General features: G+C 41.1%; 1 protein-coding gene across 2 annotated transcripts; it reads right to left on the bottom strand.

The window, feature by feature from the left end:
- Positions 1-45: 45 nt before the first annotated feature.
- fes (FES proto-oncogene, tyrosine kinase) lies at positions 46-24,096 on the bottom strand. 2 transcript variants are annotated; one of them, XM_061744110.1, is made up of 18 exons: positions 23,743-24,096; positions 22,592-22,765; positions 18,792-18,888; positions 18,466-18,649; positions 14,232-14,369; positions 14,028-14,147; positions 13,750-13,872; positions 10,216-10,411; positions 8,819-8,899; positions 7,804-8,022; positions 7,332-7,454; positions 7,067-7,120; positions 4,759-4,877; positions 4,572-4,666; positions 4,365-4,488; positions 1,734-1,891; positions 1,492-1,614; positions 46-1,283 (listed from the first exon to the last, which is right to left on the bottom strand). In XM_061744110.1, the coding sequence occupies exons 1-18, from the start codon at positions 23,965-23,967 to the stop codon at positions 1,144-1,146; spliced, it is 2,493 nt and encodes an 830-aa protein (XP_061600094.1). In that variant the 5' UTR covers positions 23,968-24,096; the 3' UTR covers positions 46-1,143. The 2 variants fall into 2 exon arrangements, with proteins under 2 accessions (XP_061600094.1, XP_061600103.1); XM_061744119.1 differs by having other exon boundaries at positions 18,798-18,888.
- Between the last annotated feature and the right edge of the window lie 200 nt (positions 24,097-24,296).

Raw genomic sequence — 24,296 nt, 5'->3', positions numbered from 1 at the left:
GTTCTACATTTATCCATTTTGAGTAATAAAGACAGTGCATCGAAGAAACATCTACTCATTTATTACGATACTCTGAGGATATCAGTATCCACATGATGCCTCCTTGCTGATTTCTCAGTTTTCCATTACACTTGAATGTTTTTGGCTTGTTTTTGTGTCTCAGGAGTTTCAATATTGGTGTGGATGATGAGATGATGATGATTATGATGATGATGATGATGATGATGATGATGATGATGATGATGATGATGATGATGTCTTTTTGGAAAATCTCTGATCATGTCATTCAGATGATTTTAAAGTACAAGTAGCTTTACAGACCACTAAGTCCAAAGCTTAAATGCAAAATACCTATATCCAAAATGCCAAAAAGGAAACAAAACTCCATCTGTGGCAAAAAATGTATAAACTAATTATTCAGTGAGTGATTCTTTGGCCTCATGACAGGTGATGTCATACTTTTCTTAACGTGACAGGATGCATCCCACCTGCAGTCTTTCAACATTTTAAGTTTTCCTAAAATTGGACCATAATATATCACCTGATTTCATCATATCGTCAAAAACTGAAAATCTTTTCTCATTTCTTTACAACCTCAGTTCAACTTTTTTCAATTATTTTGAGCGAGTGAATAAGAATAATGATGCGTGGTGCAGATAAAAGTTTCCTCGACCCTGTGAAGGTGCCACGGTCGGAGAACATCATCCGAAAGTCTCAATTCTCACTCAGTTACGGATTGGGGGCGGATGGGGCTCTTTTTCTCTGCCTTTTTAAATACCCCTGGAGGTGGAAAAAAGAGGTGATGGGATTTGAGGTCTCTCCGGAAAGCAGCTCTTACATACAGACACCGGTTCTGCAAAAAAATGTCAGTATGTAAGGGCCTTTTGATATATGGTTTTAAGACACAAATCTAAAACACTGATGGTCATTAGAAACATATGTTCAGGTTTTTTTCCACAACAAAAAGATTAAAATAAATATGACTCCATTGATTGTTTTTTCCTCCAATTGAAGGAGTTGAAGCAGTTGTTCTGGTTGTATTTCAATGTACTCAGTGGGAAAAAAACAATAAAACTGCCTTTTAGACAAATTAAAAAAGAAAGAGTGGGTGGGGGTGGTTACATTTCTTATTAAAAGTCTGCGTCATATTTTTTTGTAAATGGTGCTGAGCTCTGCATGAAGTATTTTGAAAGATGGCCTGTTTCTGGCGTCGTATTCCCAGCAGCTTGTCATGATCCCGGAGATTTCCATGGGGCAGCCGTGAGGAGCAGGCATGCGGTATCCTGAAACACATCACAGACACACACTCAAAGTTAGGGAAGCAAATGATTCATGTTCATAACAGAAAGAGCACCGGGGGGACTCAAGTCCCCAGCTACACTAAAAACAGGAAAAAACTGGCGCAGAAAAAGAATGGAGGGATGTCACATCTGATCAGTGTGGACATAAACATCTTGAATCTCTGTCTCCAGGTGACTGACGCAAGTCTACCTTTCTCCACCTCTTCCCGCGTCTGCTGGTTGGTCATGCTTGTGTAGGGCGTCATTCCCATGGAGAAGATCTCCCATAGCAAGATCCCAAAGCTCCAGACGTCACTCTGTGTGGTGTAGAGGCCTGGTAACAACAGCAGGGAGCAGCATTGACAAAGGTATCTGCTGCTCTTTGCAACCTCAGACTGAAACAGAGGAAATGTGTCTGGTTGTGACATCATGACAGAAGAAGAAGTGTCCTACCATAGTTCAAGGCTTCAGGAGCCGTCCATTTGACAGGGATCTGCCTGAGACCCCCCTCTGCAGAGTAGACACCATCTTCTCGTTGACGGGACATCCCAAAGTCACTGATCTTCACACTGTTGTTCTCCGTAACCAGACAGTTTCTCGCTGCAAGGTCCCTTATAAGAACAGAGAATGAGAGATGTAAGAGGAATGTGAGCAGAGGCTCTGGAGAAACATCCATTCAAAAGAAACAGGGACATTCTGCTCAGGATAAAGAGGGAGAGAAGATAAGCTGGAACAGACAGCCCTAAAAGGAGTGAGAACAGGCGTTCCTGTCATGTCTCTGGTGTTGGATGTTGAAATGCAGTGAGAAGTGATCTGTCCCAGCTGGGTGAAGCGTACAGCGCTCCTGTAATGAGCTGGAAATCACCATCTTCTTCTCCTCCTCCTCCTCTCTGGAGATCCCAAGGCTTTCATTTAAAGCTCGCCACTCGCATAACCCATTGAGCACTACATATCTCCATTTAATTTTGTACAGTAGCCTACTTTAACCTAAAAAAAATACAAAAATAGACAAAAAAACGTGGCTTAGACTTCTTCTTGATTTTTAAAACCCATGATTTGACAATTTTGTTGTAGAAACCAAATGTCTGACCATTCGACTCTATTTTATTTATATAGCATCTATAACAACACAAGTTGTCTCTAGGCGCTTTCCAGAGACCCAGAACATGACCCCCGAGCAATTATTACATAAACAATAGGAGGTAAAAAGTGGAAGAAGAACCTTAAACCAAACAGTAGCAAGGAAAAACCAGGCTGACAGTGACTCCTGCCAGTTTTTCTAATTTCCTATGCATGTGACAAATAATCTGTGTCTCCAACTCTCGTTCTGCCTGTGGAGTAAATCGGAAATAGTCTCTCCATTAATTCCTGAAACGGTGTAGTGATCTTTTTAGTATTCAAATGTTTGCAGCCTTGGTTATTTTTACTGCCTAAATTAATTAACTGTGTTTTAAAGCATCTCTGTAGTTGCTTAAATATTTCAGAAGTGTTTCCTTTTGGGTTTTAAATGCACTTATTTCTACTTTCTTTGGACAAATCACACCAGCTCATTAATTTAAAGGTAATGCAGTGCTGAATCCGTGTTCATTTTCAAAAAAGTAGATCAAACTTATTTGGGAGCCAGAATAGCAGTCTCGCTGGTTTTATTTGTGGAAACCTTTGATTCCTGTTTCTCAGGCGACTTTTAACTGGTCTATGAACAAAGCGCTGGGGGAAGCGCCGCAGGGAGCACGCAGCCATGGCTGCTTGATGAAACAAAGTGAAGCATAAAACTGTGAACCTGAATAATCTAGAGGTGGCTGGAGTCATTTTCACCTGGAAGAAAATAATGAAAAAAGCCCTAATGGATATTATAAGGGAAATGAAATTGAGAGAGCGATTACAGAATATAACTGATTCAGCACAAAACTGCAGAACCTGTGTTTTACCTTAAGTGTATAACTCCACTATAGTTAAGTAATACATCATTGCAATTATCAAATCATGTCATTATAACAGCAAGTTCAAACATTTCAAAGTAAGGTTGGTAAAATTTTGACTAACTAATCCATAGAATTTATCAAATATTGTGCAGTTTATTCAATATTCAGCTTTATTAGAAGACCTATTTGATAACCATTTTGATGTGGTCTCTTTCAAAAAATGTTTAGTGTCCGAGTTAGTCAAATAGAAAATTATTAGAAAGATCAATAAATAACTAAGATTCTAGAAATATTCTGCAAATCAATGACAATGTTTTCTGTTCAAGAAGCTGCAACCACAAATATCACTCTCACAGTCTGAATCCAGGTGTCCCATTTTTGCTCTGGGGGATCTTTTCATGAAGCCACAAACACGTTAACAGGTGTTGAGAACAAAATGAATGATGACTTGATTTAAAGCTGTAATATACTGGTATATATTGGGATATCACTGGTGTCATACACACTAGGAAAAGCATGTTTCTCCCTTAAAACTGTGTCCATCCTGAACTCGAACCTGCACTAAACCCAACTTGCACTGCAATTACTCTGCGGAAACATACACCTGTGCAATATCCACTTGCTGCTCTAGAATGCTGACTTGTATTTTATGTTCACCACATCTGTGCACTTTAAAGAGCTGCCATTTAAATTTAATTGTATCTATAATGATTATAAAGGATTTCTATTCTATTCGACACATTTACATAATAAACATTTTATGTGACTGAAATCCCACAAAATTGATTTCATGTTTCACTGGCCCTCCAAGAAATAACTTCTAATTTACTCTCGTAATAGGTGTCAAGTAATCCATTAAATCCTCATTCTTTAATCATTCAATTATTTTGAGCAACACGACTTCTCGACACACATCGGTGAACTAATTCACGCTTTAAATCCTCGTAGAGGTGTAGTCAGACATTACTTGTGTAAATGATTTTTAGCCTCAGTATAAGACGCTTCTGTGAATATTCCTCGTAAAACAAGGTGAAAAGTAACTGTGACAAAGTTTATTGCTCCTGAAGGTTTGGATATCATCTGTGTTAATTAAGCAAATGATCGGGTTGTTTTCTGTTGTTCAGTAAAAGTGTGAGAGTGATGTGATTGTTGAAGGACCAACCTGTGGATGCACTTCTTGCTCTCCAGGTACTCCATACCCGCCGCCACATTTTCTGTCATTTTGACCAACACCTTAGGTTTCAAACTTTGGCTGTCATTGCGTAAGAAGGAGAGGAAATCCCCACCTTGAGATGATCAGAGAACAAGGTGAGAACTAGTTTACTTGGTACAGCAGTGGATAAGCTGATGGCTGTACAGATGGTGTTACCTTGAACAAGCTCCATAACAATGTAGATGGGCTGTTTCTGTGTGCACACGCCGATCAGCTTCACAATGTTGGGATGGTTGTACTGCTTCAGGATCCTACAGGGCATGCAGGGATATTAAAAGGAGAAGGTGTGCATGTGTGCGTGTGTGTGTGTGTGTGTGTGTGTGCATGATGTGTGTACACTAACCTGGCCTCCATCAGGAACTTACTCTTGTGCTCTGGGGCCAGGTTCTCTTTGCAGGATTTCACAGCTACAGGAATGTTGTCGGAGCGTAAACGACCACTGTACACCTCTCCAAAGTTACCCTGCAGCACCAACACCCACATGATCAGTTTTTTTACTTTTCTTAAATGCCCTTTTCTGTCTGAGCAGAGCTACATCCACCTCCAAATGATTTAAGATTTGGCTCTCGCACCGTGTCATTTTCTGATGACAACTTTTTGAATTACAAGCACTGAATTTATGACTTCTTAGTATTTTTATTTTGAGGTTGACTAAAACATTTGCTGGATTGAAAATGGTTCAAAATTTCTTATGTTGAAAAGTATATCTTTCTTTAAAATGAAATACTGTGAAAATCTTTTTAAATGCATGTTTAAAAATGTACTGCATCACACCTTCTTTTTACATTACGTTTTTTGAATGATTACGTCAATGAAACCAGTAGCTGTGGTTCTGGAAGTGTAAGGTTTCCTCTTCCTTGATGGAGCTGCTTAGCAGTTCAGAGTTCGTCATGCATCAAATATCTTCAGTGGTTGACATGGTTGAATTATAAGAAGCCCAGTTTAACCCTCAGTCTCTTTACCACAAGCATTTGAGCGACAGGAGGACTGTGATTTGGCACTGTCTCTCAGAATGAAAGTGCATGTGTTTGTTCTGCTCTTGTATTTTTGCTCCTGAGCCCATGCAACGACCTCTCGTAGCTTCGTGTCTGTTTTCAGTACAATGTTACCTAAAGATTCAAGGTCCTAGCTATTTGATGTTGGTGTCCACCTGCATACAGAGATTTCTTCTGATCTCTGGAACCTTTAATTAATCATTATCAAAATGGATGAAAACATCATTCAGTTTGCATTGAGAAATGTAATATGCTTTTAATTTCTGAACTATTTAAAAAGAGCTCAAAACGAAGTGATTCCCTCCACATTATGAAGTTTTTCAGTCAGGTTTCAGAAGACATCCTAGCATAGAAACAGCACTGGTATTATTATTAAGATGCAGCAGCATGAGAGATCATGTCTCTCCAGTGTTAGACTCCCTCCATTGGCTCCTCGTAAAACGAAGAATCAAATTCAAACTTGTATTACTTGCGTATAAAGCCCAAAACGGCTTAGCTCCACGATATTTGCAAGACCTGATAGTACCTTATGTTCCTAATAAAGTTCTCCCGTCTCAGAGTGCAGGACTCGTACCTAGAGTATCCAAATGTAGATTTCAAGGACAGGTCTTCTGCTATCAGGCACCGTTACTATGGAACCAACTTCCAGTTTGTGTTAAGGAGCTTAAACAGAGCTTCATCCTAGATGTGCCGCTATAGAGCTACGCTGCAGGGGGACACCAACATGATCCAATGAACGGTTCCCATCACCCCTTTTGCACTCCTCTTCTTTAGCTCAATCCACAGTTATTAATTAGAAGTATGTCATCACCATACTTGCGCTCCATTGTTCTTGTAGTTGGTTGTGCTGGTCTGCCCCCTCTTTTTCTCGTATGTGCATGTTTGCACGCCAGAGCTTCCAGAGCTGCAAGCTGACCTGCAGTCCCAACTTCTGATCATCCCAGTCCTTACTTCAGTCCTTCTATCTGCGCACATCCTGACCTGTAGTCCCCCGATCTGAACACCTCAGGGTCTGCCCTCTACATCTGTTTATATAGTCATCTCTGTAGGCCACCAGCTAACTGTGTATCAGTCATATGTGCATAGAACTCTAAATTCTCAGTTGATTGATACTACTATATATCTTCTCTTTTTTACCATTGACAATATATCTGGGCTGTTCTTCTCTCTGTTCTTCATTCCCTCATTCCAATCCTGCTTTTCCTGCCAGGTCCTGCTCAAGGTTTCTTCCCTCTTAAAGGGGAGTTTTTCTTTAAGTAATAATTGCTCGGGGTCATGCTCTGGGTCTCTGAAAAGTGTCAAGAGCATATGTATTGTAATAGACGCTATATAAATAAAAACTTCTGAAAGACTCTCTGATTATGTTCCAGGTTTGAAACCAGTACACAAATAACTGAGATAAAACTGTAGAGATGTCCCCGTAAAGCTATTAATAAGCACTGCATAATATTACAATATGCAGAGGTTCAGGATTGTTTTAAGTCACAGGAAAATGACAGTTACACAAAGAGGAAGTTTACTCTATTTGAACTAAGAACCACATCAGAGGATATGTTGAAATAATGTCCCATGAGCTTTGCAGCTTATAAGAAAGAAAAAATATAAGCAGAAATTGTTGCTTTTGCTAATATCTTTTTGACATCTGATTATACAAACCCGTCCAATGAGAGGTCCCAAAACAATGTCGTCATGTTCCAACACCCACTTGTCCTAAAGGAGTGAAAGCACAGTTAAAGACATAAACACACACTTCCATGCTGCTTCGATAGTGTGACATCAACAACAGAAGAGAGAAACTGTGACCACTGAAAGTTTGAGGAATATTTCACATTCGTCATATTAAAAACAGCCTGTGCTCATTCTTGGTCTTCTGAAAATGAAATTGAAGCAGTTACAGTGTTACAATGTGCTGCAACCTCACCTTTACTATAGACTTCTTTAGTACAACATCGGTCCTCCTGGTGACGTGTTGACGTGACGACCGTAGATGATGGATCAGCTGTGGGACGCTGTGGAAACTGTCTCCATCCAGGCGATACAAATTCTACTGACACACATGGAAAGCATTAATACAAGTGAGCAAATGTGTGGACAGCAGAACAGGAACACTTAATGACAAGAAAAATACTTTGCATCATCAGAACTATTGTTTTAAATGGTTGGAAGTTTTTACAGACTCGTGTTTCTGTTTTTTAACTCATGTTGAGTTTATAAACTGATCAAAGGAAGAAGAAAAGATACAACTGTTTAAGCTGTTTAAATCATGGAAAACTTGTTTGCGTCTTTAAAGAAAATGCAGAAGAAATATTCACAAGAAATTGAATGATGTAAGAATGTGAAATTCTGGTTGTTCCTTACAAAGGTGTTCTGCTCCAGCTGCAGATTTGACTTACGTCCACGTTCTGAATGAGGAAATGCTTGCAGGATCCGTCCCACTGCACAGACAGCACGTAACCCTGTTTCTCTTGACTCTTCCTCACCAAGAAGTCGCCGTCATTTCTGAGCAGCTGCTGGACTTCCAGTCTGGGAATGGCTCCATGGTACCAGTCCTGCTGGTCAAGAGGACGATCCACCTCAGGGACGGGGGGAACGGCAGGAACCACGGGAAGAGCCTGGAGGCAGGAGGAGAGCAAAACGGGAGCTCTTTTAAAGCTGGCATGAATGCCTATATAGGAGAAGCGTTAGAGGATGTATTTTAGTTGTGATTCTGCAGAGATTATTCTGAGATACTTCAAAGGAGAGACTGCAAAACTTGAAATGGGAAAGTCTAACCAAACTGCCCAGCATGCCTCAAAGGTAGCTCATTGTAGGGAGTTATAGAAGTAGTAGCATTTCAAAGGTAACTCGTAAATGATTTATGTTTCTGAAACAGCATGTTATAAGTACAGAAACTGCACCTTCTTTTTTTTCTCGATTAACCACTGCCAGGTTGCAGACAGTCGTTTTCTGCCAGAGGCCACGTTCATGTGACTCATGCTGCTGTTACTGCCAGCCATCACTAAATGTAAAATAACAACCCGAGAAGCAAACTTGAATGTAAGCCAGGCCAAGTTTTGAAGGTAAAAACTTGGATGACAAAGTTCAACCATCAATCTCCTAAAAGCTCACGAAACCCCCCAAAGTGAGATCCCAGAGGATGTCCCTTGAAACTCTGCTACTTTGTCCACAGCATGATTTATTGTTTGTTGTGTGGTGAGAGGTCTGAGCATCCAAACAGGTATTGCAGTGAAATGGAGCTTGGGGAGGACCGACACAGAGAAGGGGGAGGCTCCTGCAGCTGGACCAAACATCCTTTATTCGTAAGTATAAAATGCAGTTCCAGTATAATTTTCACCCCGGCCAGATCTCTGTCTACGACTGCTGGCTGTGTATTTATTACCGTTTGATTTATTATTAATAATAACTTACCTCACTTTTGGGTTTGAACAGGCTGCTCAGATTGGTCTTGATCCCATCAAGGAGGACTTTGGCAGTACCTTGATTATTGTCCTGAAAAAAAAAAAAGAGCGAGACAGAGAGAAAGTAAAAATCAAATCCCAGCAGACACGACATCCAAAAGCACATGCAAATCTTTCTGAAATACTGTTCTTTTTTTGTTATTTTTGACGTGTTTTTCATTGTCATTTTAATTTTCATTTTCATTTTATTCTTTATTTCATTCAAAAAACAAAACAATTTAATACAAACACAAATACAAATGTTCCTAACTTATGAATGAAAAGGGAGCAGAAAGAAGAAGAATCTTATCTGATCTGCCCCTTTCACAAATAACATAAATTAATAATAATAATAATAAAAAAAAAAAAAAAAAACTAAGTGAATAAAAACAACTAAAATAAAATTAAAATAACATTAAATAAAATTACCACCGCCTACGGGTATGTCAATCAAACTCAACATTTTTCGTTATATTTCCTTAACATACAGGTTTTAATTGTGTCTGAACTGGAAGAAGGATTTTTGCCTTATCAAGACAATTTAAACTGAAACCAACCCCTTCCTGGTGAACATGAAGAGAAGTATTGAATAAAAGCGTTTCCTACTGATCATCGAGTTCTTTTGGAGGGTAAAAAAGTATTTGAATAGTGTCTCCCTTCTCTCCTGCTTTTTCATTAACAAGTGTTATTGTTAAAGATTTATCACCAGAAGTGTCTGTCATTTTAAAACCAAAGTAGCATCCTCTTTTTGTCTTTAAGTGCAGATTTCTTTGCTGTTGTCTCACACCCCCAGTTCAGTTTCATTATGTTCATTTTCTGAAACATCTAAGGCCGTAATGATCATAAACATTTTAATCTGTTGACAGACATCTCCAGACTTTATGGCACTATCCATGTTCGGTCCTCTGTTGAAAGTAGCGTCGGGTTTACCTGAACACTCACAGTCAGTCTGAAAATGTGTTTGATTTACTTACTTGAGAACCGTTGTTGTGAAACAACCAATACTCCTTGTTTTAGTTTCTTTTGGTGTAGACAGAAAACAAAAGGATATCCTTTGTCTATTGAACTGACTTGGAGATAATTGGTCATTAAACTGTGACTGTTGAGTTTCAAAGCAAAGACTTTGTTCGTTTTCTGGTTCAAACAGCTTCAGTAAATCCTCACGCCGGCATACACTTTCACTGACGGACAGGAATGAATAGTGTTTCTAGCATTTTTTACTCGCTTTGACTTATTTTGCGATTCTCCTGACAAAACATCCTTTTAATACACCTGACTGTGAAAATTGGGCTAATAATTTAGAATATATTGCCATAACGTCTGGAGTTGAGAAAGAAAAAGGTAGGAAAGCAGCAGAAAATACATTACATTGCTTGTGGTGGACGAGAGTGAAACAGTGTCTGTGTCCATCTTCAGAGCAATGGGAGGGTCTCTGGAGCCCAGATGGTCCAGTTTCTCCTTCAGAAGGAGCCTCTGAACCTCCAGCTTAGCTTTAATGCCCTGGGACAGAACAACCTGCTGCCTGCACTCCTCCATCGCATGTCTCTTGCTGAACTGGTAGACCCTGGAGAACGCAAAGAGCAGGAGCAAATCAGGGAATAGACCGTATCATTTTATTTTAGTCTGATACAAAGAGTTGTGAGACGCTTAAGCCAGTAAAGTGCACATTTCCAGTTGTATACTCAGAATCTGCAATGACAAACAAGCCGGTAGTTAGACTAGTTAAGTTACATGGGTTGTTGAAAAAGAAACAAGAGGTGTGATTGGAGGTGGTCAGAGGTGTCAAAAGTATTCACATTCATTACTCACGTAGAAGTATAGATATTAGAGTTTAAAAATACTCCTGTAGAAGTTGAAGTATCAACTCAAGTTTTTTACTCAAGTAAAAGTATAAAAGTACTGGTTTCAAAACTACTTAAAGTATAAAAGTAAAAGTAATGTAAGGGGGAAAAAGCCATTAAATACAAAAGCCATTGAAAATGAATGCATCTTAGTATAATGCAAATATATTAAAGAACCATATATGTGTACTATTGAGCATTAACATGTGTTTCAGAGAGCAGAAGATATGATGACTAGTTAGCTATAAGTATTGTAATGGTGCAAAAAGTCAAACTTCAGAGGCATGTTATCATTTATTCTAACTTTTATTGGAATGTACATCCAAGTTTAGTTGCAGGAATCTGAGGGAACGGATGTAAGAACAAAACTGGACAAGAACATCTGAAACAACCACAACCAAATTCACTCTATCCGGATGGAGCAATTTAACTGGATAGTTTTTTTTAAAGGGCCGAAATGAAATAGAGTAACAAGGCTGTTTTTAAAATGTAAGGAGTAAAAAGTACAGATAATTGCGTGAAAATGTAAGGAGTAAAAGTAAAAAGTCTTCTGAAAAAGAATTACTCCAGTGAAGTATAGATAACCAAAGTTTCTACTTAAGTAAGGTAAGAAAGTATTTGTACTTCGTTACTTGACACCTCTGGAGGTGGTAGTATTAAAGATATTAAGACTGAAACAGTAATGGATGAGTGTATTGGAAAAACAGCTCGAGGACAAAGTAAGAGAGGAGAGGCTGCACTGCTTTGGGCGTGTAAGTAGCGAGTTACTGAAAACAACAGAGCTGTCATGGACGGGGTGACGGAGAAAGCTGCAGAAGACAAGAAGAGGACGGTTATCACCCCCTCATGGGGCAGTCAGAGGAGGAAGAAGCTCCATTATTTGGTTATTTTGTCAAACCAACCAATTTTGTCAAATGTCAAACCTTATTTTACTTAACAAACGTAAGGTTTTGGACCATCAAGATTGTCACCATTCTGACATGCTGTATACTTAAGCTGAAGAAAGCTTCACTGATGAATATCTTACATCCTGTTCGCAGAGCATTGCTTAATAGGAAGCACAGAAACTGACAGCTACAAGAGGCCGACACCAGGTCAACTTGATACAGCTGGTCCTGCTGATTTACAACATACTTCATCAAAACACACACTGAAGGGCAACGTAACCTCGGCTCACCTCGCAGGCACCTCCTCCACCATATGTGCTCCCCCGTGCTTTCCTTAATAATAATCAACTTTTTGTGAATAAACACATTGGTCCCGCTTGTCCTTCAGGAGCTCGTTAATGACTCAATCACTCCTGCAGGACCACAAGCCTCTCACACCTCTAGACAGCCTCATCAACTAAGACAAATGAGGAGATGGAGCTCCTTAGCTCTGAACACATCGCAGTATTATAATTAATAAGGCAATCACTGCTCCCTGAGAGCAGGCCTGTTTTTAGCCCGTGCACTTATACCCGTGCTGGCAGGGACTGCCCACTTCAGTAATCAGCCATCAGTCTTCACACCTAACAAAGCCTGTGTTTGTTTGTTTTTTAACTTTAAAGTCTCCTCTGCACTTTTTGAACACAACACCACAGCTGATGCCTGTGATCAGTGGCGTAGCATTGTGGCGATTGCGTTGCAGTTGAAATATTTCTTTGGCCCTCACCCCTGCCCTAAACAAAAGCACACACCGCATGCAATTACACACACACGCCCAGCCACTGCCGTTGAACTGCTATTGTTGCCATGTAGGCTGACGTTGTGACTGGCCACAGCCACCCTGCAGGGCAGGTCTCCTCCTCCTGGACCCCCAGCAGTCGGATCAATGCGTTTAATTTAAAGGGGACCTATTATGGCATCTAATACCTATTTTAAACAGGCCTTGAATGTCTTACAAACAAGCTTTTGATTGTTTTTGCTAAATAAATTAGAAATTCAGCCTCTGAGCCATGTCTGCAGCATCCCAGTCTCTAACCTCATTATCTATGCGGGATTCTGAGTGGGCGGGGCTATGATAATGAGGCTCTGTGCTGATTGGCTGCCTGAATGACTCGATACATCGCTACGAAAAAATGGCGGAAGCTCCAGCCGGCGGAGTAGTTGTTGTTGTTCCGGCCAGAGTTAGTTGTGGGCGTGGTTTCACGCATCGGAGGCCAACCCATGCAAATTGCATTTTCGTTACGTAACAAAAGGGAGCAGGATCTGAACGGCTCGTAGAAGCCACATCACACTGGATGGCTCATCCGGGCGGCTGTACAGACCCTGCAGAATTTGGTTGCTTTCCTCCTTCTCTGAGTTGGCAGGCTGATGGGAGACCACTTTATATATGTTAAAAGGAGCATGAGGCTCCTTTTAAGAAATGAGACTCATTAGCACCACCTTCACCACGACGGCCGTCGGGGTTACTGCAGCCAACAGTGAAGCAGGCACGGGAGAATGCGCATGCCGCGTCATTTGGCGTCACATCCGCAGGACAGCGCGGGAAATTCGGGCCCAGAATTGCAGCGCATTTTGCAGCACACAGCCTGTTCAAGGCAACGGAGAGATACACTAGAGGGCTCATTCTTTTTGGTTTGGAACGCTTCATCTGACATTATTACTAGAAAATTTAAAACGTATACAAATTATTTTCATAAATCCTGCCTCAATCCTGCCTCATGCTCCTTTAAAGCAAGAAAAAACATGTTTTTCATAATAGGTCCCCTTTAAGGAGGTAGCTGGCAGACTATCCTCCAGCAGGACGCTGGCCTTTTCCTCAGAAAAAAAAAACGTATCTATTTTGTCATTTTTGCTTTGACATCATCCTGGCTCTTTTTTTCCTTTCTCTTTCATGCACCGCTTTTTTGTTTGGGCTTGCTAAACATGATGCTACGCTATTTTTGTCATCTATTTTCTTTTGTGTACTTTTTTTTTTCACGTCATCGCGTCATCATGCACTTAACATGACTCACAAAAACTTTTTTTCTCTCTCTCTCCTTCATGGGGCCCTGACGGCGTCTGGGCCCCGATGCAGCTGCACCGGTTGCACCCCTCATATTTACGCCTGTGCCTGTGACCCCCACCCAGACACTCACCTTTGGCCCTTTTTGACACCTCCCTGCTCCTCATCCAGCTCCAGCTCCAGCTGCTCAACTGAAGTCTGCTGAGAGCCCAGAGTCCGAGCCAGGTCCAGCAGCGTCTCCTCCACCTCAGTCAGCCTGTTCACGAGAACGTGTAGGAATTACATATAAAAGGGACATTTCTCAGACCCAAAGGCAACATGGGATATTCCAGGTTAAGAATAACAAAGAGGAAGTAGTTGAGACATTGACAAGGGAAATGGAGTTTTGTCATCTGCATCGTTTGTTCTTACTTGTGCTGGATTGTCTCAAGCGTGAGATCATTCAGTTCAATCTCTCTGGGGCTGAGAGGTTCAGCGTCCTCCAGAAGGCTACAATCAAAGTCTGCACAAACAGGAATCTCCCCCACAGACCTGCAGTCACAGGGAGACGGATGAGGATGAGGATGAAGGTGATGACTGCAGTGTTTGCAGAGGCGAAGGCTCCTCTCTCACTACCTGTTCTGCTGGACAAAGCTCTCATATTCTTTGTCAGGATTGATGGCAGTCAGTGTAGATGACATCTCCCTATGGATTTGCACCACTTCATGATGAAGGAGGGTAGAGATGTCAAAGTATTCCTGTAGGATCTCTTTTCTGGAAATAAAGTAGAAAACAGAATAATGCATAAAGATGTGGGTCAATTGAAACTAAACTCAGACCACCCCTACATTGCTTTACTGCCTTTATGAAGGCAGATCATTTCCAGATTGGTTACTTTAGGTGACTTTACCTTATCTACTTTTGTCTTGATGACATGTGTGCGGAAACGATAACGTGAAAACAACCAGGCCAATTTTCATCCAGCGGGATATGCTGGATATGGGTATATTTATCCATGAAGTTACAGGAGAGGCACCGCTGCACTCTGGTGTGAGACGTGTTCAGAATATCCTTTGATGTACATCACTGGATCAGCGGATTTGCTGCCTAACTGAGTTTTATGAAGAAAGTTTGAAGAGAGGGCTTTTTTTTCTCAGTCTGAACTCAAGTCTCACAGAAGTTATAGTATGGATTTCTTTTTCCTTTTTTATGAGCATTTGCCTGTCAAATCTAGTTGGCACTAGAATTTACCAAAGAGGAGCCGTGGTCTTATCTCATCAGTGTTCTGAAATTTGAAAATCCTTTTTATTAGCTCAATACATCCTAGTCCCTCTATCCTCCAATCCCAGCGAAGAGCAAAGAGAAGGGAGACGTCAAACCAATAGATGTTTTAACAAAATGAAATACCCTTCCTTTAGAGAAAGGATCATCGGTTCAATCTGGGGATGCATAGGGAATTTTATCCTCCTTTTTCATAATAATTTGACTTTCCTCTTTTAGTTTTCATCCCTCTAACGAAACATAGTTTGCATGAGGAAGAATAAGACCAAAGAAAGACTAAAAACTTTAGATACAGAACTGCTGTAATAATCAAAGTGATATATTTCAAATCATCCTGCTACCTACATAGCTCCCAGCAAGACAGGGAGAATCTTTATTAATGCATTCCCCTACAATGTTTTTAAGAACAACTGGCTCAAACAGTTATAGCAACAGGCAGCTATGGCACTACAGCTTTGCAAAGGCAGGTTTGGGTAGCTCGTGGCAGCTGAACCCGCCTGTCAGGAGAGCTTCTGTGGATTGTAACTGCTGCCAGATCTTCACAACGCAGCTGCTACAGCATTACTACAGTAGTAGTAATGCCTTCGCTGACCTTCCCATGATTTGTGAATGCACAACTGCGACACGGCAGTTGCTGTTGTTTGTGGAGGGTGACAACGATCTTCTGCTTCCACGATAAACTATCATCACCCCTGTAGGTAATAGCTAGAATCAGTTTCTTTCATTTGCTCTAGTTTCTGAACCAAATTTAAAAAAAAAAGAAAGAAAAAAAAACATTGCGATAAACTCAAAGATTTCCACCTGAAATTGAGGACGTGTTTGGAACATTGTTGTATTTTCACCACAGTGGGTGACGACGAGCGGCTGACTCCAGAGGCAAGTCATTCTCCATCAAATACTTAAAACGTCCAAGTGTGCAGTTTGTTTTACAGCCTGGTAAACATCCATAACATGGGGGGACCTCATCAGGTACAGTAAATATATATAAAGCCACACATTAATGCATTATTTTATATATAGTCGTTTTTAAGTCTGTTTGTCTTCCTTCATTCTCTTTCTCATTCTATAGTGCTGCTGTAACGCTGCAATTTCCCAGTCTGGGATCAAAAAAGTCTGATTCTGATTCTGATGTGTTTGTTGAGTGACAGCTGTCTTTTTCTTTAAAAAAAAAGAAGAAGAAAAAAAGGTTTGGGAAGTTTGCACTCGGTATTTTCAACAGACTTGGCTATATAAACGGATCACTGGCGCTGCACAGCGGCTGGTTGTGGGCTGGCCTGGAACGGTCCTGGGTGCAGCTCTACCAGGGCAGCTGGCTGAAGACTAATATCAGCTAGCGGCCAACAGGCCACCTTTTGCCCAGGCCAACCTGGAAGGGTCTAGACGTCGACGTGGGAGGGACTGAGCCCTGGCTGCAGTCTGACTGCTGATGCTGCCAGCTGCTCTGACTGAACCACCCAGCCAGGACTCAGCTGGCCTCAGCTGCTCAGCTGCTGCAGAGCTCAGCCAGAGGTCGTGTTTAGGTAGAAACATCTGTAATGAGGATGGATGAACAGTTTAGAAGTTAATGTTACACACTGGTAACATTAGCATAATAGGTTAGCATGAGCTAAGGTATGCTAAAGCAGCCAGCATGTGGACACAGTCCAGCCAACTGCCAGGTGTGGTTGTTCTGCCCATTTTTGGATTAACCTGGGTTGGGTGGAGTCAGTTCCTACCAACAAGCTTCCTCCATAGCTGTAAAAAAAAAAATTTGACCAAAAGCCAGTTCTCAGAAACCTTTGAGTGACATGACAACAGCGTTGGTCCATTTCTCTTTATACATTTAAGGGCTTGTATGCAGATGCAGTACAATAACTACGGTGGCCGACAAGGGCCAAACGCACTGCAACGGCCTAATGCGTCTCAGTTAAGGAAAACGGCTTCAAACACAGAAACGATTCATATTCACAAACTCAAAACGAGGTACAAAAAGAGGAACGTGGTGCAAATGAAAAAACGTGCTGCAAAAAACAAAGACAAATACAGCATCATCAAACGTGCTGCAAATAGAGAAATGATGCAAAGCACAAAACGATATAAAACAGGAAACCCTCTTCAAAAGAAAAATGCTTCATAACCGGTTACCAAACCTGCAGGGGGCGCTCTGAGCGTAACAGCTCAATGGACAGACACACGGGATGTAGAGAAACCGAACAGCTGACTGTCACGTTAAAATATAAGAAACGTCTCGTAATGTACAGCGTTGTACAGTGATATAAACCACATTATATCACATTACCATTCCCACTGTATGTTTAAACCATGGATGTAAACACTGTGTTTCAGGCCTTGTCGGCCACCGTAAATAACAGCAAGAATTCCAGCTTTAATCTATGATTTTTACTTCAAGTTTAAAGATAAAAATGAGCTGATACCTCACCAGATCAGGCCCGAAAGGCTGAGACACGCTAACCTTAGAATTATGAGCTCTCTGATCTCTTATTAAGGATGTCATGAGGTCACCAGCAGAGCCTTTTTTAGGACAATTTCTTTGTACTTTGTAAGATCTGATTTCTGTCAAACAGCCACTCCACTGTTTTGCTTCTTGTTTCATCTTTAAGATTTAATTCTTTTTTAATTTTAAAGATTTATGCAATCTGAGATTATTTCATGCATAGGTTTCAAAATGTAGGACTTTCAGGGTTTCTTGAAAGAGAAAGAGAAAAAAGAAAAAACTTATATAACATCCATTGCTTTCAGTTTCATCATTGAATATCCTTAACACACTGCTAATGGAAATAAATGATAAGTGTTGACTATTCAAGGCTGTCAACTCTCTGCAGGCCCAAGAAATCTTTCTGCAATTTAAATTTCACATTCTGCGTAAAAATATTCTGCTCAAATAAATAAAGGGAACGATGTAACTCCAAGGTGTTGTAGAGAGGTCATACAGGCACGTGGCGGCCACACACACTACTGAGCCTCATTTTGACGTGTTTAAGGACATTACATCAAAGTTGGATCAGCCTGTAGTGTATTTTCCACTTTCATTTTGAGTGTGACTCCAAATCCAGACTTGATTTCCATTGATGATTTTTTTTTGATTTGGTTGTCAGCACATTCAACTATGTAAAGTATTTAATAAGAATACGTCATTCATTCAGATCTGGGATGTCTTATTTTTGTGTCCCCTTTATTTTTGTGAGCCGTGTATATACCAGAAAAAAAGCTGCAGAGACGAAGATTTTAAAACAATAGGCAAACATTCCTGTGGCGCTGCAATTAAATTCAGTTCAACTCAATTTAACTTTATTTGTACAGTGCCAAATCCTGACAAATGTCCTCTCACGGCACTTCAACAAGACAGTTCAACTTATTCCAACTAAATCCATTTAATACAAAGCCAATAAAAAAGCAAAATGGATTATTGTTCAACTAAGGAAACCAACAGTCTGCATCAAAATGTGTGATTAGGTGCAGCTATTCTCTGAATGAGTGTGAATGCAAATCAAGCGTAACCAAATTCACTGATCCGGTCAGTGAATATTGTCATTGTATGGGAATGACGATGCATACATACGCACACATATTGTGTTGAATGTAGACTTACAGTAAGAGCACCATCTCCTCCTGCAGAGTCTGCAGCGCGCTGAGCAGGGTGGGCTGGATCTGACTGTAGTGGTACTGATGGTAAACCTGAGCAGCTCGCACAGACAGGACGTACTCGTTGTGCACCTCATGGTGTTTCAGGAAAGCCTTTATGTAACGTTCTTTATTTTTTTCTCGATCCTTATCTGTGGCACACACACACACACACACACACACACACACACACACACACTCCAGATCATGTAATGATGATAACACCCACATCCCTTTTAAAGAGAAATAAGGAATTACAAAAATAAACAAAAAGAAGTCCCATCGGTGGGAAACCTTTACTGTTGTCCTGGTACTTCCTCTTTGCTTGTGTCGCATCTCTCGCTGCCTGCCTGTAGCTGCTCTTTAACTTCTCCACCTCTGTGTGAGTCACCTGAAACAAAGAATACAATCGAACAGAGCTTTTTAAAAGGTGACTTTGAAGATAGATTAATAATATTCTTGATCAGCTGTTCTTTGGTCAATGTTTTTATGCTCCACCAGCAAAGATGCATCATAGTTGTTGGATTGGCAGCTTTTCAGGCAACGGCAACAAGAACATCAAATGTTTTCATACATAAAATTGCCAACTCAGAAACTGACCATAAACCAGATGACGTCAATAGTTAAGTATGAATCAGCTCTTTATCAGCAGAGTTGTAGAATGTCTCTGTACTAAATGTCTGTCCTTTTTGACTTGATAAAAAACATATTCCACACAGTTTCAGTCACTTTCATTTTCAGGTTTCATGGCTGCGTTTTTTTTTTACATTTTTAAATTGTATTTTTTTTACCTCTCGCTTCTGTGGACAGTTTCTCTTTTTGAGCCTTTAACTTATATGTCCCTCAAACATATAAGAGAGCATCTACTAGTGTTGTCAGCGAGCACACACGTTAAGCTCACATAAATACGGTGGCCCACAAGGGCCAAACGCACTGCAACGGCCTAATGCGTCTCAGTTAAGGAAAACGGCTTCAAGTACAGAAACGATTCAAATTCACAAACTCAAAACAAGGTACAAAAAGAGGAACGTGGTGCAAATGAAAAAACGTGCTGCAAAAAACAAAGACAAATGCAGTATCATCAAACACACTGCAAATAGAGAAATGATGCAAAGCACAAAACGATATAAAACCAGAAACCTTCTTCAAAAGAAAAACGCTTCATAACCAGTTACCAAACCTGCAGGGGGCGCTCTCAGCGTAACAGCTCAATGGACAGACACACGGGATGTAGAGAGAGACCGAACAGCTGACTGTAACGTTAAAATATAATAAAGAAACGTCTCGTAATGTACAGCGTTGTACATATAAACCACATTATATCACATTACTGTTCCTGCTGTATGTTTAAACCATTGATGTAAAGACTGTGGTTCAGTCAGCTTCACAGCTAAAAGGTTGTGGGTTCAATTCCCGCCTGTGGACGCTGTGGGTGTTGAGGGCGTGTTTACTTCCCCATAACTTCACCACCCACACTCTCGGTGTGGAGTTTGCATGTTCTCCCTGTGTTCCCTTGGGTAGTTAATGTGAGCAGCAGTCCCGGGCTAAACACTGTCCCCTACACGCGCTACGTCCGGCCAGAGAAGCCCCACCCTGTTGGGTGAAAAGAAGCGGCCATGGCTCAAGTTATGCTCAGTGCTATGCCCTCCTGGGGTTGGCAGAGGGAGAGCAATGCCCAGGACTCTCAATTAGGTAGGAATACTGTGACAAAAAAAAAATCGGGGGATAAAAAAAAGCTATGATATTGCTTCAAGTTTAACACATGCAGCTGGAAAAATAAGAAATGTGTCAATTGGGAGGAGACTATTGGGTGTCTCAAGTGTGAGTACAACACAAATCGGTGAGACAGGAAGTGGCCAGCAACCTTGTTATTGCTGGCTGCAGAGAAACATGAAACATGACAAGCTGCCTTTTAGGAAATGAGCTTTATTGTGTGGCTGGTGTCTATGGTTCAAGCGTTCTTTGATTACAAATTTCAATTAAATTAGGAAACAAAGTCATGAATAAATAATTTATTCAACACACCATATCAGTCTATTCTATAACTGCACAATGACTTTCACAAAGTTGTCTGGGTTTCATGTAAACAGCAAAGTGTGAGCATGAAGATAAACCACCAGACAAATGTCCCACTTGCACCCACACATGCACCACTGAAAAGACCTGCATCATTTGTTAGATATAAGTATGAGGCAGCCAGCAGTCAAAGATAGCATCAAAATACATTCTGCATTTATTCCAGTCCAATAATCTGGTTTCATCAAGTGACCGGTGTCTATTTAATATCTTGCTGCTGTACTTGTCAAGGTGTTATGCGTCATAAGAAACCATTTATCATGTATCAAGGTCACTTTTATTAGGGCCCGAGCACTTACAGTGCGAAGGCCCTATTGTATTGTATTTCCGACGAAAGGAGGGCCTTTTTGCCCCCCTAAACGTGCCTCAAAAGTCACGAAATTTTGCCTGCAAGCCAAGCCTGGCGAAAAATTTTATATTTAATGGTTTGCATTAATGGGCGTGGCAAAATGGCTCAACAGCGCCCAGTAGGCTACTGATTTTCGTGCATGTACGTCAAACCGTATTATGGGGCTTGAGGCACAAAGTTTTGTAGGGGGCGCTGTTGAGCCATTTTGCGTTAATACGGCCCGAACCGTAACGTGCACCTAGATGTGTTATACATCAAAATGTGCGTCTCCATCATGCGACGATGCGCATTACTTTTCTCAGTCAAAAGCGTTACCGTGGCGACGATAGCCCCAAAAAGCGCGCCCCCCCTTCATTTGATTGGTCCATATTTGATAGTTCCCCAAAAGGCACCAAATTTTGCACACAAGCCAGGCCTGGCGATAAATTTGATATTTAATGGTTTGCATTAATGGGCGTGGCAAAATAGCTCAACAGCGCCCCCTACAAAACTTTGTGCCTCAAGCCCCACTATACGGTTTGACGTACATGCACGAAAATCAGTACACACCTGTATCATGTCGCAACTTAAAGAAAATTCTCTTGGCGCCATGGCCGAAACGAACAGGAAGTCGGCCATTTTGAATTAATCGTGCAATTTTGGCGCAATTTATGCCATTCCTTCGCCAGTTAATACGGCCCGAACCGTAACGTGCACCCAGGTGTGTTATACATCAAAATGTGAGTCTCCATGCTGCAACGATGGGCATTACTCTTCTCAGTCAAAAGAGTTACCGTGGCGACAATAGACGCCAAAAAGCGCACCCCCCCTTCATCTGATTGGTCCATATTTGATAGTTCCTACTTTCTGCCATAACTTTTGAACGGGTTGTGATAAAGACATGTGGGTGGTGTCATCGGACTCGGTATTGAGTACTTGACCTTCATTGGCCTGAATTAGCCTGCCCCTTCTTCTGATTGGTCAATATTTGATAGTCCCTATTTTCTGGCATAACTTTTGAATGGTTTCCCATAGAGTCGTTGGTGGTGTCATCTGACTCGGTTTTGACTACTTCACCTTAATTGGTGCAAATCAGCCTTCAAATCAACCCTTCTTCTGATTGGTCGATATGTGATAGTTCAGATTTTCTGCAATAGCTTTTGAATGCTTTGACATAAAGACTCGTGGGTGGTGTCATCGGACATGGTTTTGAGTCCTTGAACATAATTGCTGCAAATTAGCCCCGCCCCTTCATCTGATTGGTCGATATGTGATAGTTCCTACTTTCTGCCATAACTTTTGAATGGTTTGATATAGAGAGTCGTAGCTGGTGTCATCCGCTAAATGTCCAGGCCAGGAGACATCTACATACAAGTCCTACAAGCACTTCCACTGCAGCACGCCTGAGCGTGCACAAGGGTGCGAGGGCCCGTTCATCGCTGCTTGCAGCTTTAATTATTATTATTATTGTATTACAATGCCAGTCACAAGAAAAGTATGAATTTGTGAGTCGTGTTTGTGCATACACTTGTAGCAAATCAATTGCAACATCAGTTTATGGGGTATTGCCCAACAAGGTAGAGTTTGGGTAAAAAAATCTCCAGCAGGAAATCAATGCACGTCAGTGTAATATCCTCTGAGGTAACAGAAATGCCCTTGTGTGTGATCATGCACAGGTTTTGTCTCATACCTTGTTGAGCTCTTGCCTCAGCAGGTTCCAGTGCTCCGTGTACATTTTGCGGAGCTGTTGTTTGTCTCTGATGAGCAGACTCAGTTTGCTGATGGGGCCATCCAGCAGATCATCAGAGCGCCTCCTTATCAGCTGACTGAGAGACTCGGTCTCAGATACCAGAACTCCCCACGACTGGTAGGCAGGCAGAGGTTAGGGATATACAGTATCATGTAAGGAAATGAGGAGAAAGCACAGCTTAGGGATTTTGGAGAATGTTTCATCCGAGAGAAGACTTAACAGATCTCATTGGAAAATGAATACTCTTTTTGTATAACCACCAACTTTATATTTGGAGAAGACTTGGAGGAAAATAACCCAACAGGTGCCTAAAAACCTCATTATCCTTTTATTAGTTATTTTTCCATTTCTTCTTCCGCTTTCAGGTGTTAAACATATAAAAAATTCAAACACCATAAATACACAGCACTGCGAAACTAAATCAATGTTGTAAATCCCTGGCTTTTCCGTTTTAGCACCGGAGCACTGCAGAAACACTTTGTAAAGCCTTGAAATGATGAATAGTCCATGTAGATGTGCTTATCAGATATTCTGTAGATATGAAAGCCGGGCAGATGAAATATTCAGAGGACCGTGAAGCCCCGGTTACGGCATACTGCAAGCACTTTCAACAGAAAGTACCGTCTAATTTGGATAGAACACATTTAACATTTAAATAATGAGGAAACTGGGCTGAAAATAGGTCAGCTACTTTTACCTCAAAGGAAGTAAAAGTAAAGTAAAAGTTGTTTTCATAGATTTTAGTTGAAGACGATACAATTTTCTCTTTTTTTGCTTAATTTCACACTCAATACCTTTGTTTGTAACAATAGTGTTTTTCTTTATAGCTGTATGTATATATTTTTCTTTTTATCCTGTCTATTTGTTGATTGGATTGGTTTCTTTTGCTACTGACCTCAAATGATTTCAAAGTCTCTCTGCTCATTTATTTAAAAAAAAAAAAAAAAACTAAGAAAAAACAGCCAACACTTACTACTTTTATCTTCAACCTCACCCTAATTTGAAAAACTGTGCGTGGTGCAGTTGTTTTCTTGCACTGACTGGTGATCAGAGATCATTTGACGTTTCAGGTGAAGCAGAGAGGACCTCACCTTGTTGAGCTGGCTGATGTAATCCACCCCAGCGCTGATCTGAGGTCGGTCCATCTTCTCCACCATGACAGTCATTTGGTGCAGCTGCACTGAAAACTCCCGCTCACTCTTAGCTCGCTGACCCATCCACTTCTTCATGACCTCCATCAGGTGTAGCTCTGAGTCCAGCAGTCGCATGACCGCCGCGTGTGCCTGCGGACACCACAGGTCCTCCCCAAAACCCATCTCTGTCTACTGCACTGCCCTCCAGCCAGTGATTTGCTGTCAGCAGCAGGTCCTGCAGGGCGTCCTCATAAGTGGAGCAGAAGCAGACTGGAGAGCTTAAAAGCAGAGGCTCTAATGACCAAGAGTGTCTAGCTCTCTTTAGCCAAATAGAATTTCACTTCCTTGTGTGCAAAGCCCTACCGCGGTTAATGTAAGGCAGCACTTCCTCATCTCAAGCTCAATGTGATCATTCTTTCAGTTTATGACCATCTTCAGAGGTATAAGAGCTGCTAAAATCAAACTCAACTCAACTCCAACACTGAAGTTTACGTAAATTTAAATAAATGCAT

This window comes from Cololabis saira, chromosome 2 (assembly GCF_033807715.1).
Source record: "Cololabis saira isolate AMF1-May2022 chromosome 2, fColSai1.1, whole genome shotgun sequence".
NCBI lineage: Eukaryota > Metazoa > Chordata > Actinopteri > Beloniformes > Belonidae > Cololabis > Cololabis saira.
This window is presented reverse-complemented; position numbering and strand designations above follow the sequence as displayed.

Bases quoted from the DNA above. Each gene is read 5' to 3' on its own strand.
- fes (XM_061744110.1), bottom strand. From the start codon at position 23,967: ATGGGTTTTGGGGAGGACCTGTGGTGTCCGCAGGCACACGCGGCGGTC. The intron at 7,121-7,331 runs GTGAGGTTGCAG...TCACTCCTTTAG, and splicing joins TAAAGAAGTCTATAGTAAAG to GACAAGTGGGTGTTGGAACA. The intron at 4,489-4,571 runs GTAACACCATCT...GATCATCTCAAG, and splicing joins TGTTATGGAGCTTGTTCAAG to GTGGGGATTTCCTCTCCTTC.